We start from the raw sequence: 12,764 nt of genomic DNA on the forward strand, positions 1-12,764 counted from the left end.
TATGTGCAGTGGGTTTTATGTATATGCACACACATACTTCTTTCTGATAATTGTTTTTTTTTGCATTTTTAATACTACTTTTGCTTTTATTATTATTCTTGTATGAGTTAAAAGTCAGTGAAGTGATTTTTGAAGATTATTGGTTACCTCTGTATCAGTTTCTTAGATACTAGCATCTTTCACGATTGTATAGTTACTAGAATGCAGGCTTTAAATACAACTTTAATTTGGCTCTATTTTGACAATAGTAGTTAATAATGTATGGTTTTTGTTAAAGCACTGTTGAAAAAATATCTTATTGAGCTATTTGTGGTGTTTTTTTAAAAGATGTTTAAGATTTCACATTCAGTTTAACTGATCACAGATGAAACTGTAAATTAATACCTCATGAGTTTTACTGACTGCAGGGTATTGTTTGTGATTCAAAGCTGCTTTGTTCCTACTCACTAGGAAAAGCAAACAAATTAGAGTTCACCATTATATCAAACTACTTATTAAAACTGTAGAGTCTGATTTTAAATTTATTATTTGACTGTGACTTTTATTATAACCTGTTAAGAACATATTTTTAAAAGCCTAGGTTTTGAAGGATTTAAATAGAATATATAAAATGGGTTTAATTGTTGGTCTTAATTCACCTTGGTTGAAATTTCATTTGAATTTCTTACTTCAAAGTGAGAAAATGTAAGTTACATCAGTTCAACTTTTTTTTTATATGCTTCCATTGCTACTGATTTGTATATGGTCTTGATACAAATAATGGCTCTGTTGCAGAAAACCTTCAGTCATTCTTACCTAGAGAGAAGATAAATATGTTTGGTTTTTCAATGTCGTTTTTTTTGCATTCTCTAATGTCAGAAAGCATTTGTAGGGAGGCTTTTATACTTCTACTATTTTGCAGAATTAATAAATAAACATTGGAGAGGGAAATAGTCTTGCTCAATTGGAGACATTCTTCCTATGCCACAACTAAGAAGTTTCTGCTAGAAAAAGTTTGACTTTGCCTGTGAACAGTGGCATATTCAAGGTTGCAGGGGAGTCACCCACCATCTGTAGGTAGTGACACTATCTTTAAGCTGTCTACTCAATAATGCTCCCTGTGGATCATCTCACAAGGCCATCAAAAACTACATTTGAGCTGTCTTTGAATTGGGTACTATTGCTGTAGTGTGGCAACCACTGGCCAGCCTTGGGTATAGGAGCAAATGTGGTTTTGCAAGCAGTTCAGCCATGCCAACATCAGTGTAATACACCCAAGTGTTCTCAATAATAAAGCAGTGTCACATCTAGTCAGTTCAAAGGCTTAATTACTAGTATTTGAGACTAGAAGGAAAGACTGTGAACTACAGCAAGCATTATTAAGTATTTGTGTTGAAGAGTCATTGTTCAGCTGTCCATATTGTTTCTAGACATTTCTCCATTAAACTCCATTTTTTCCAATCTTTTCTTAAGAATTGGTTTGTGAAGAAAATGTTATTATCAAATTAGTGGTAACGGTGAGACAGTTAATTACCAGGTAGTTATGCATAGGTGTTTTGTTTCAGTGGCTTTCCAGACAAGGAAAATCACCTTCACTGGTGTGTGGCTACTGGGGATCCACGTGGGATTTTCTGTGTCAAGAAGTGGGTCCATGTGAGCCTGATGAGCTTCAACAAGGCCCAATGCAGGCAGGGCCCTGCACCTGGGTCAGGGCAGCCCCTGCTATCAATAGAGGCTGGGGAGTGCGTGAAGGAGCTGAGAGCAGCCCTGCCAAGGATGATCTGGGGTCATGAGCAGGTGGAAAGCTGAACATGAGCCTGCTATGGTGGGCACACAGCCCAGGAAGCCAACAGCATTCTGGGCTGCCTCAAAAGCAGCATGGCCAGCAGGTCAAGGAGGGAGGAGATTCTGCCCTTGTGAGACTTCACATGGAGTGCTGCATCCAGTTCTGGGATCCTCAGCACAGGAACGACGCACAAGAAGGGGTCAGGAGAGGGGCCACATCCTGCAGTACATTCAAGGTGAGGTTGGACAGGGCTCTGAGCAACCTGCTCATGGTAAAGATGTCCCTACTTATTGCAGGAGACTTGAACTAGTTGACTTTTAAAGTTTTTTTCTAACATAAGGCAGTCTATGATTTCACGGTCTGTAATGTATTTCTGTACTTCATAAAGAGAGATTAATTTTTTTGCAGGCCTAAGGGTAAGAAGGTGAGTTTCTTCCTTCTTCATTGCAGCCATCTTGAGAGTGGATGAAAATTCTTTAATGCACATCTCCTTTGACAAAATGCTGTCTTTTTAGAAATACTGTTCAGCAAAAGAGCTGCTGGGGTTCTGTGCAAGCTGACAGCTGACCATAAGCTTCTTAATAAGTGCATGAAGAGTAACACAGGGTGTCACCAAACATGTCTTGTTAGTGTTGTAGTGGCAGGGTCCATGCAGACAGGGGAAGTCAAAATTACGTTTTTCAGAGCAAAACTGAGGGTTATCTTATTTGTGTCAAGTATTTGTAATTTTCCTTTCAGTCCATGAATTGTTCTACTGTGAAATTAGCCTTTTTTATGCTGTGTAAAACATGAATTTTTGAAATTATACTATCCCCTTGTAGCTGTGCAGTAGCTTTGGATTTTTTTTTCTTTGTTAGGTTGGTGCCCCTGTGCCTTGCTCTGCCCTCCCCAGTTCATTGCATATGCTAATTTTCCCCCCCAAAAGGTGACCCTCTGAGATTGTGCCTATGGAGTGAGGAGATGGACTGAATTGTCATAGGCTGTGGGATGAGTTATTTTTAGCTGTTGGCATTTCAGGCTGGAACACTTCATTCTGTCGTGCTTGTTAATGAGTCATCTGGAGAAAATGGGCTTGCTTTCAGAGAGGGTCTGTAGCAAATAATAATAGGCTAATCTCTGCAGGAGATACTCTGTCAAGTAACTAAAACTTCAGCTAGAAAATGTGCTGAAATGGAGACTAATCTCCCTGTAAGAATATGCATGCACTCACTGTTACTATTATTGTATTATCATGTATATGAAAATCTCAAAAACTAGAAGACTTATGAAGAACCTGGTAATGGTATAATAGTGAAACATTTTTGAGGAAGAAGGTTAATTGAAAACAGTCACCTTTAAGAGACAGAGAGGAAAATATAGTTGCTTCCTACTTCAGAACATCATAGACTTTCTAAAATTTGAATGTGTTACCTAGTTCTAGAGGAAACTCCTGAAAAGATTCCTAAGTAGAGGAACACTATAAAAAGCTTGTGCTTTTGAGAGAACTCCAAATTCATTATCATTTTGTATTATTTTTAAGGACTAACTAGCATCTTTGCTTTTCTCCCTACTGAAGACTATGTTTCTTTTTTTTTTACTTTCCTGTGTGCAATTTGTAGTCTCTTCTTCAGCTTATTCCCTCAAGGTTTGAAGGTTTTGTGTTGATATAGCATAGGAGGCTTTATTCTGGAGATGAAAATATCAATACTCAAGTGAAAAAATTAATGTAAGAGTAGCTAATCAAAGCTGTTGATCTGGTTGCTTTGTCTTTGTGTTATTGATATTTCAGACTTCGGTAGTGCAGATGATTAGTTTGTTTAAAAAAAAGCAAATATTTAGGGCAAACTATTGAATATCAGACTCCCAAATGACTATTCTATAAAGGGAATGTTTTAGAGAATAGCTTGAGTATCAAGTCTTTTGTCACCTTTGGTATTTCTAACACCACTTACCATCTGTACAGTTGTCTTATTTTGTTTACACAACTTTCTCTTGGAAATCAGATTGCACATCTGAAGACTCTTTTCTCTTTTGGTGGCAAAAGGATGTTTCCTTTTTAGCTAATTATTTTTACTGTCCATTGATTATTTAACTGTTTGGGTTTCCTCTTGCTTTATAAATGGAGTACTGAGATAAAAAAAAAAAAACCCAACAACTTTTTCTTACCTTATTGAGATATAAATTTTGGTAATATTGGCAGGTGTTGACTCCTCAGGTTATATTGTTTAAACTCATCTTCTCATGTTGCTTTGGTCAGTCTACAAAATGCTTCAAAACTAATCCAGTGTAATGATTCTGATATTATCAGTGTTTACTGCTCCTAATCAACTCACAAGGTTTGGACTGAGTCAAGATAAATTATTTGACACTTTAGAAATTTGGCAAGTGTCTTCACTGGGGACAGGAGTGTTGGGGTCAAAACCTATAAATAAGCTTGTGTAATTATCAGTCAGTTTAACTGCAGTAGCATGGAAGATTTTTCTGGCTATCAGTAGGTGACTGTCTTAATGTATATTGAAGACAGAACTGTACTGAGAAACAGGGAGGATAAAGAGAACTAAACAGGAAATATCTCTTGCTATTTACTGATGGTTGTGCTCAGAGCAGGGTTTTCTGCACTCATTATTTGTTCATGAGGAAAGTGATAAGAGTTCACTGCATGTTAATAGGAGCTTAGAGTGGATGCATACTGTCTTCTTGGTCTACTTTATCCCCTGATCTGTTTTAATGTTTTCCTGGTTTAAATGTGCTAACTGGCTACTAATTTCAAGAATTTGAAATAGCACAAAGGTTGAAAAAAAAGAGATGTTTTAGCAGTGTAGTTGCATTGACATGAACCATTTATATTATTGTAACGAAAAAAACATTGGCTTAGGTTGTGGTTAACAACTGTCACCATTATGTTGGATTTCGTGTTAATAGAGAATATTACTTAGATTAAATATTTCTTGATCTGAATGATGCATGGAAACAATTAGTTTATAATTGGTTTTGAAACAGCTCTGCAAAACTTTCTAATGTGTTATTGGCTCTAAATTGGAACCTAAACTTTGCACCTAACACATTTTTTACAATTTTATGCATTTACAGATAAAAGTACAAACTGTAAAATTTCTATGGTAAAACATTTCTGTCTACCATGTGTGTCTATGGATTTTTGGTGGGTTTTTTTGTCATTTCATTACAGTTTAATGTGAGTTGTATTACAGCTTTAGATAATCTAAATTGTAGCAAAGATACGGTCTCAGATCTCTTGATGACTAAATACTCTTAATATTAAAATATTCTTGGCAAATACTTTATGAAGTTAAACAAATTTTCACTTTGATGTGAGCTGGAGTAAGTTGATGCTTGTGAAACAGCAGTTTCAATTAGGATTCACTAAAGGTTTATTGACAGTTAACACCTGGTCTCTACTGTGCCAAGTGGGAAGCAGCTATTGCAGTCTCTTGTATTTGTTGCATAATTAGGATTATGATCTCTAATTTGCTTTTAATTTTGTAAATCTATTCTTACTTTCAAAACCAGTTAGTGTTTACTTTTGTTCCTGCATTTTTATTGTAGATCAAACATGCTGATGATAAAAGGATTAAGTTCACTGCTTTGTAATATGATCAACAACTTGCCCTTTCACTGTTTAGTTAGCAAGTAAATTTGGCCATGAAAAATGTACTGGTAGGTCTCATAAAGCACGTATTCTTCCCACGCTACTTCTGAGAAGCAAACAGAAAATGACATGGTTTTTTTAGAAGTAGTATTCTTTACACAAGCTGCCAGATGTATACTGGGAATATCGGGAGCAAGTGTAAATGTAATGCTGAGGAATAACAAAGGAAATGATCTTGTTCCTTAGTGCTCCAGAACAGACTTTGGTGCATCCAAGGATGAAGAAGCTGAGTGCTACATTTTTTTTCCCTGCCTGCAATGCCTTTTGATCCTTATTGGCTATGCATAAGGGCAGAGAGCTGTTTCTGCCTGTGGTGTTTTGCAACAAATATTATGGTGAAAATCCCTCGATGTATCCACAAAATGTTTGAGTCTTGGCTGTAGTTTTGGAAGGTCTTCCTTCAGAAAGACAGTGGGAGGAAAGCATGCAGTTGTCGTGAATTATTGAAGTGACAGAATTTCTTTATTAGGTGTTCTTGATTCCTCCTCTTACATGAAACTTGTTAAAATATTTTGAATAGAAACTTAATAGAGGGAGGGATGTTACAGTAATTATATATTATACACAAATTTTAAGGTTTGAAGAGGTGCTCAGTGTATCTGTAGTGTATGTATTTGTAGTGTTTAGTAACAGAATCAGAAGTGTGATCTTTTAATAATCTAGTGGTATAAGGTGGGGGTTGTGGGATTTGTTTTTTTTCATTTGCCTACACCATTGTAGAATACTAACAGAAAAACTTGCTTTGTGGCTGATACTTCTGAGTATAGTTATATATATTTTTGAGATAATGTGGAGGAAGAGATCCAGATAATCTTGAATAAGGGGGTGCTTTTCAAGGACACTTGCATAAATTTGCCTCTGCTGAAAAAAAAAAACAACTTTGAGAAATTTCTTTAAATCATGATCTTAAGATCTGATGTTTTAACCTTAGATTTGAATGACTGTTACTTCTTCCATCTTGTTTCAATATGCCTAAATGCAAACACATGTGGAAAATGTTCTTTTGGCTTTTATCAAACTGACATTTAAGTGCATTTTTTTCAACCTCACTAACATTTGTGGTAAAATATTTCAAAGCTATGAATCTTGCAATTTGCCTATGCATTTTTTTCTTCTTTCATATATTAACATTTGGTACTCATAATCCTAACCTGGTTGGAATTACTGACTTTTTTCATTTGGTGTTTGTTTGGATGAGGTGATTAGTAAAATACTTTATGTGAAATTCTAGTTTGCAGCAGTAAATGCTTCCATGAAGAGTCACCGTTCTGTGAACTTTAGTAAATAAAGGAGAAAAATATGATGATCTGCTTCATTCAATTGTGGCAGTCCTATTCCTAACAAATTTAGCTTTCTGTTGTGTTATATGTCTATGGTGCTAACCTGTCTGCAATACTTCCTTCTTAGCATGCTTCATTCTTCCCCTTTACTCCCTTACCCATTCCCAAGCTCTTTAATTCTGTGCCAAACTAATAAGGAGAACTAGCTCTGCATAAAGTCAGTCATTGCCAAGCAGCTGTTACGAAGTTTTCTCATGTACCTCTGTGATTGTGCCTCATTTCAAAAGGGGATTTTTGCTCTTTCAGGTTCAATTTTAAGTAAGAGCAACCAATTATATCTGTATCTCAATCTTAATTCCTTATATCTCAAAGAGTAAGGATGAAATTGTTCATATACGTAACTATCCTTTCTAGGGTTTTAACTTTGAACACAGAGTCATACAATTAAGGTAGAGAAATATTTAGAGATTTAAAATATGAATTGCTTGTCTTTTTATCCACAGAATTAGTTCTAAAATATTCTCCCTTCTATTTCTGTTTGAAAATAATACTCTCTGTTTTAATTATCATGTTTGAATCTCAAGACTAGACCTTTTTCTTTAATGTAAATTAGATTTTTCTTAGGATGAAATTATGAAGGCTTCAGCTTGCCTGCTAACACTGACCAGGGAAGGTTGTCTTTCAACAACATGTGCCCCATCTGCCTGGTGGTGTGGCTGCCTGCATTGTTCTGGCACTGGCCCAGGCTGTGATGAAACTGAGAATGTGACAGATGACAGGCTAGTCCAGATGTACACATAACTACTTCTGCCATGCCCTGCAAAACAATCAAGATGCACGTTTGGCATTATTTCAGTGTTTGTGTTGCTTTATTCCTTGAGGGTTTCCTTAAAAATTGAAATAATATTTGGTGTTGTTCTTGTAGTTTTACTGAGCTTTTAGTATTACTAAAACAGGTTGTAAAATATGATTCTTGCTCTCTTACATGCTTTCTTCTTTAATTTATGGAGTGATTTCATAGGCAATTGGACAAAGGTTGCTTAATTTGAAGATTTAAGTAGATTTAAAAAAAAATGCAATTAAAAGGATCAAACATCTAACTGTCAGCGTATTAGTCTGGTTCTCCTCACAGCTGAACATTTAAAGCTATTGCCATGTCTTAATATGAGTGCTTCTTGCCAGTAAAAATAAATATCTGGCAAAGGTGTCAGAATCACTATTAATTATGATTTTTAATTAAAATCTAATTAAAATTCATCCAGTACTTTAAAAACATACCAAATCCTTGTCCACCTCCCTGTCTTAGAGGTATCAGCAATGGCTGCATCCCCAACCCCAGCATACCTTTAAAGAAAAGCAGTTACAGACTTACATGCAGCTTGCAGCCTTTTATTGATTATTTAAGAGCTTTCCATCTTAGTGGTTTTGAAGATTTTTATAACACCAAACAAAATATACAATCCAATGGAAATACTTTATTATTGTTATACAAAATAACCTGATTTTTGTCTTACATTCAGGCTGTCATTATCTGGTTATTTGTCATTCTAAAGGGCAAAAATTACTTTTCTCTCTAACTGCTTTTGGCAGGTGATTTTTTTATGTGTAGCTCCTGCTGATGTGTGCTATTGAGTACATCTTAGGTAATAAGCAGATATATCAAAAGATATCCACGGCAACCTACTCTGCTGAAAAACAAGAGATTACTTTTCCCCATTTCTTGCAGATTACTAGCTTATATGCATCAGGAATGTTTTCTTCCGGTGCACTCTCAATGTAAGACTGGTATTCTGTGGCCATTTTACTCTTCAAAAAGGGTTTTTGATAATATAAATTATAAAACTTAACAGGATTACTTGAATTGCTTTAATTTTCCATAGGGTAGCTCTACTGCCTTGTGTTGCTTGCTTTTGATTGTAGGGAATGTTTTATGTGCTTATTTTTCTTGCCAGTCTGATTTTGGAACCATGGTGGAACATGAGTGTATCTGTGTAACAGGAAGACAGTCCCAGCTCCCAAACCCTCAGAATTTGTGTATAAAGCAAGTTAGGAGAGATGGGTATTGATCCACGAGAGGATTGCCAGTTATTAGGCTGGAGAGTAGCCTCGGGAAATCACACAGCCTTGCTGATGACTTTTTTATGACATTATGGTGAAAGATAGTTTGAAGGAAGATTTAAAGTAGTTTTGCTAATAGTCAGAAAATTCTAGTAACTGGACATTGGATGATATCATGGGTTAGTGAGAGAAAAGCTATTTTTGTTGACAGCTTTGTGCCTGGAGGCTGTTGTAAATCTGAATGTACCGAATGAAGGATGGTATGTTCAGTGTATAGCACTCTGCAGGGCCTTGAGAATGTAGAGAAGCAACTTCTGCTTGCGTAGACTGAGAAGGGGCTGTGGGAGAGTAGGGCAAGAGGCCTCAGCTCTTGCTGCTCAGAGGGGCAACTGACACAGATCGTCTTTGCAGGTGTCTGCAGGGATTAGATATTACAGCGAGTGCATTTTTCTCTTCAGTACAGTAAATCATGCTTTTTAAGAGGTGCTATGAGAAGGAATAGTGTAAGGTTTGCACATAGTTTAGTAAAAGCACACAGAGAAAGTGGCTAGTGATGCTTGTGTTATGGATGGTCTGAGAGTCAAACAGGGTGGTGGAATTGTTAGCAGTGATGTTTACTGGGGGGAAATTCTAACAGCTGTCTCCAGTTTGAGGTAATGGTATGGCATATGTAAGGAAAGAGTCTGTGCCTTCTGAAAATCAGCCTCCATCCTGAAGTAAGGAGGTATATTTTATTAAAAAAAAAAAAAAACCAAAAACGCAGAAAGGCAGATTATAGCCTCATTTTTGTTTGGGTTCTTTTGTCTAATAGCTTCTTCTACTACCACCTTCTAATTTTTTTTAATAGTCATTTATGCTGTCAAAAGTGAGGCTAGTGAACAGCCTCACCTTTCAGTATCAAGTTCAATTAGGAGTACATTCTCTTTTGAAGAAAGGGAAAAAAAGCAACTGACAGAAGTGTTACTACCTTTACTGTAACTGAGCAAAACATTAACATATCCTCTTTGGTCAGTGCTAGGGGTGATCAGCAGTATCACAGCTGAAAACATATACTACTGCAAATGCAGACCTATTTTTGTTAAAATATGCTTTAATGTGCTGGACAAATTCATGGTACTAAAAATAGGGGCCCCTTTATATGGTGCCGATTGTGGGATTTATTATTCTGTTATTTAAGATAATGGTATGTTGCAAGGTCAGGAAAAGGGTCACAGTTCTCAGACACAGAACAGCCTTAGAAACAGAAAAACCAACAACTACAGAACATGAAGCAAAAATAATATTCCATTGTGCTCATAAGGTTCTAATTTTCTTGAATTATCCTAAGTGTGATAACAGCTTAGCTCTGAAGCACACACAGCAGCTCTGTGCAGCATTCCCGAGCCTTGGAGCAGTTGCTACAGTTGGAATGATTCTTCTCTTTGCAGGTGAGGCAGGCAGCACACAGTGACAAAGGATGTGTTCACACACTGCCTGTGCCATCTGCTGACATTTGGAAAAACGTCCATCTGACTTTCCATCTTGAGATAAAAAACTGGGAGCATTCTCAATTTTGAGGTCATTCTTGATGCAATTCAGGCTCTTGTGGATTAAACCAACAGAATTTATATTGTCCTTCTGATGTGTCATGGAAAATGACCAGCAAAATCTACTTTTCTTGCAGCTGTATGAACTCATTGTTTTATATAACAGATATTTAGAGATGTTAAATTCACCATCTTAATTTGAAAAGAATGAGTTATGTGTTTTTATGTTCAATCTGAAATAATTCATCTTACTGTGCTAAGTAATTGTAAGTAATTTCTTCAGATTATTTATTAGATTACATAGCTGTCACTTTGAAATTTTTATGATACAGATGGTATTTTATGGCAGTTTCCAATTTTTTTCCTCCAACTTCAGATAGTGCCACTTTTATCCTTTATTTGAACTACAAAATAATTATTTAAACACATACTTACCTAGACATAGAGCTGCTTACATAGGTGCTCAGCTGAAGTATGCTGTGTTTACAAGGTTTAACATGCCATTAAATAATGTGGACATGGAAACATTTTGAAGTTCATTTAGGTAAAAGAATTAAAATATCAACTTGCATGCTTATAGATATACAGGAATAAAAAAAAAAAATGTGACTTCCAGACTACATACTTAAATTGAGTGAGAAGGCAAAAATGTCAATTAGATTAAAGAAAAAATATTGCCAAAATACTTAATTGGTTCACGATGGTTTGTCTTTGCTTGAAAAGCAATTGTTAAGAAACCTGTTGGGTTTTGTTATTTTTTTTCCCACTTTCAGCTACTTGCTATCATTTAAGGTTTCAATTGCTTGACTTAGAACTGGTGGATAATTAGTAGTGTGGATAACTGTGAAAAGCATATGTAGTAATTTAGTTCTTGATTCTTTCTAATTGTGTGCCCATTGGTAGTTCACTAGGGGTGAGTAGCTCATTACTCAAACACTTTAAATGGAAAGTACTGTAGAAAGAAAAATGCTCTTATTAATAAGATGGTATTGAAAATAAAAACCTTTTTAACCAAACAAGTCATTATTTGACAAATCTATCCCCAGAGCTGTTGTTTGCATAATATAAGAAGATTGGGGTTGTGAGGAGGAGAGAAAGGGTAGGGTTGGTGGATAGCATTCAACTTGCACTGTGATGGAAATAAAGATGTGTCACTCCTTAAAAAGATGCTAAACACACTAAAATATATTGGAATACATCTAACTGGGCAACTGTTTGTTGAAGGTGAAGTTAATAGGCATTAAAGACAAATAAATGCTGTTAATTTGGGTAATGGAGGTATTTTGAATCTCACATCTGCAAACAAATGACTTGCCTGCAGAAGTATTTCTGAGTCTAACATCTTCTGAGGTTGCTTATCCTGCTGTTTAAGCCACTCATTTTGAAGTAAGCTTGGGATTTAAAGGCATGATGCAGTATTTGTGCATAGGCTCTCTGCAGTCTCCATAAATCCCTCTTTCTAGTTCCCTTTTCTAGAGCCTGTGACCAGAGAGGAGATGGTTCTTGAGTGGTTGTATCCTCTGATCAGAGCTGCAACACCTATTCTAGGCAATGAACAGTGCCTTACAGTCCACTGGGTTTTAACCAGAAAGTGGGATTTGAAATATGAGGGTAGATACTTCTGTTAAAAATTCAAATATTTGTTCTAGTATTCAAACCTAATATACTCCTGAATGTTGACAGAGAATTCTCTATTTTCATAGTAGTATGGCTTGAAGGGTCTGAAAGTTCACCTTTTCTGTTACCAAGTTTTTTCACATACAGCTAGATTTGTTCAACGTTCTTCATCTGTCAACATACACTCTTTCATATGAGATCTTAAAATATAGCACTGTTGTTTGGTTTAAGTTAATTTTGAACTAGGCACCAGATCTCCTCAATGTTCTCTTAAGCTAGAAACAGAATGTAAAATTTAATGAGGTGGAATAAGTATTTGAATATCTTCATTTATGTAATTTTTCTTCAAGCATATATTTTACCACTCTAACAGTTCATTACAGTCAAGCTTATGCTCCAGATAATTTTTTCCCTCCAAGTGTTTACTCCACTCTCAGCTTTTAGGTGGAGAGTTGAATTTGATGTCACACTTTGCATTGTGATTTGGACAAACGCTGAAGGAATGTTTCCAGCTTGCATTATGTGTAACAGTCAATGTATGTGAATTTCTTGTTTTCAAGTAATGTGATGTCATCTACTTCTAATCTTCATGTCTTGTTTTAGAAAAAAAAAAAATTGCACAGTTTAACTTTTTTCTCTACTTTTTCTTAACAGATTCGAAGAACTTGTGAAAAAGTTCAAAGTAGAATATCATGCTGGTGGTTCCACTCAAAATTCCGTTAAAGTGGCCCAGGTTTGTTCTTCCTTTAGCAGAGAATTATTGATAATGTCAGGTGTTATGTTTGAATCTGCTCTGTGTTGTCTGTTTCTCATGCCCACTGCTCAGTGGCTGCTTGTGATTCTGTTGCTCAGCCTATGCTGATAGTGTTGTC

General features: G+C 35.9%; 1 protein-coding gene across 2 annotated transcripts in view; it reads left to right on the forward strand.

The window, feature by feature from the left end:
* The window catches only part of ADK (adenosine kinase), a 275,192-nt gene that overhangs the window by 58,395 nt on the left and 204,033 nt on the right, over window positions 1-12,764 (forward strand). For both annotated transcript variants that reach the window (XM_033066656.1, XM_033066657.1), the window contains exon 4: window positions 12,547-12,625. In XM_033066656.1, the coding sequence (XP_032922547.1) occupies window positions 12,547-12,625 (79 nt within the window). The remainder of the gene's footprint in view (window positions 1-12,546; window positions 12,626-12,764) is intronic.

The sequence above is a fragment of the Catharus ustulatus genome, chromosome 8 (assembly GCF_009819885.2).
Source record: "Catharus ustulatus isolate bCatUst1 chromosome 8, bCatUst1.pri.v2, whole genome shotgun sequence".
Taxonomy (NCBI): Eukaryota; Metazoa; Chordata; class Aves; order Passeriformes; family Turdidae; genus Catharus; species Catharus ustulatus.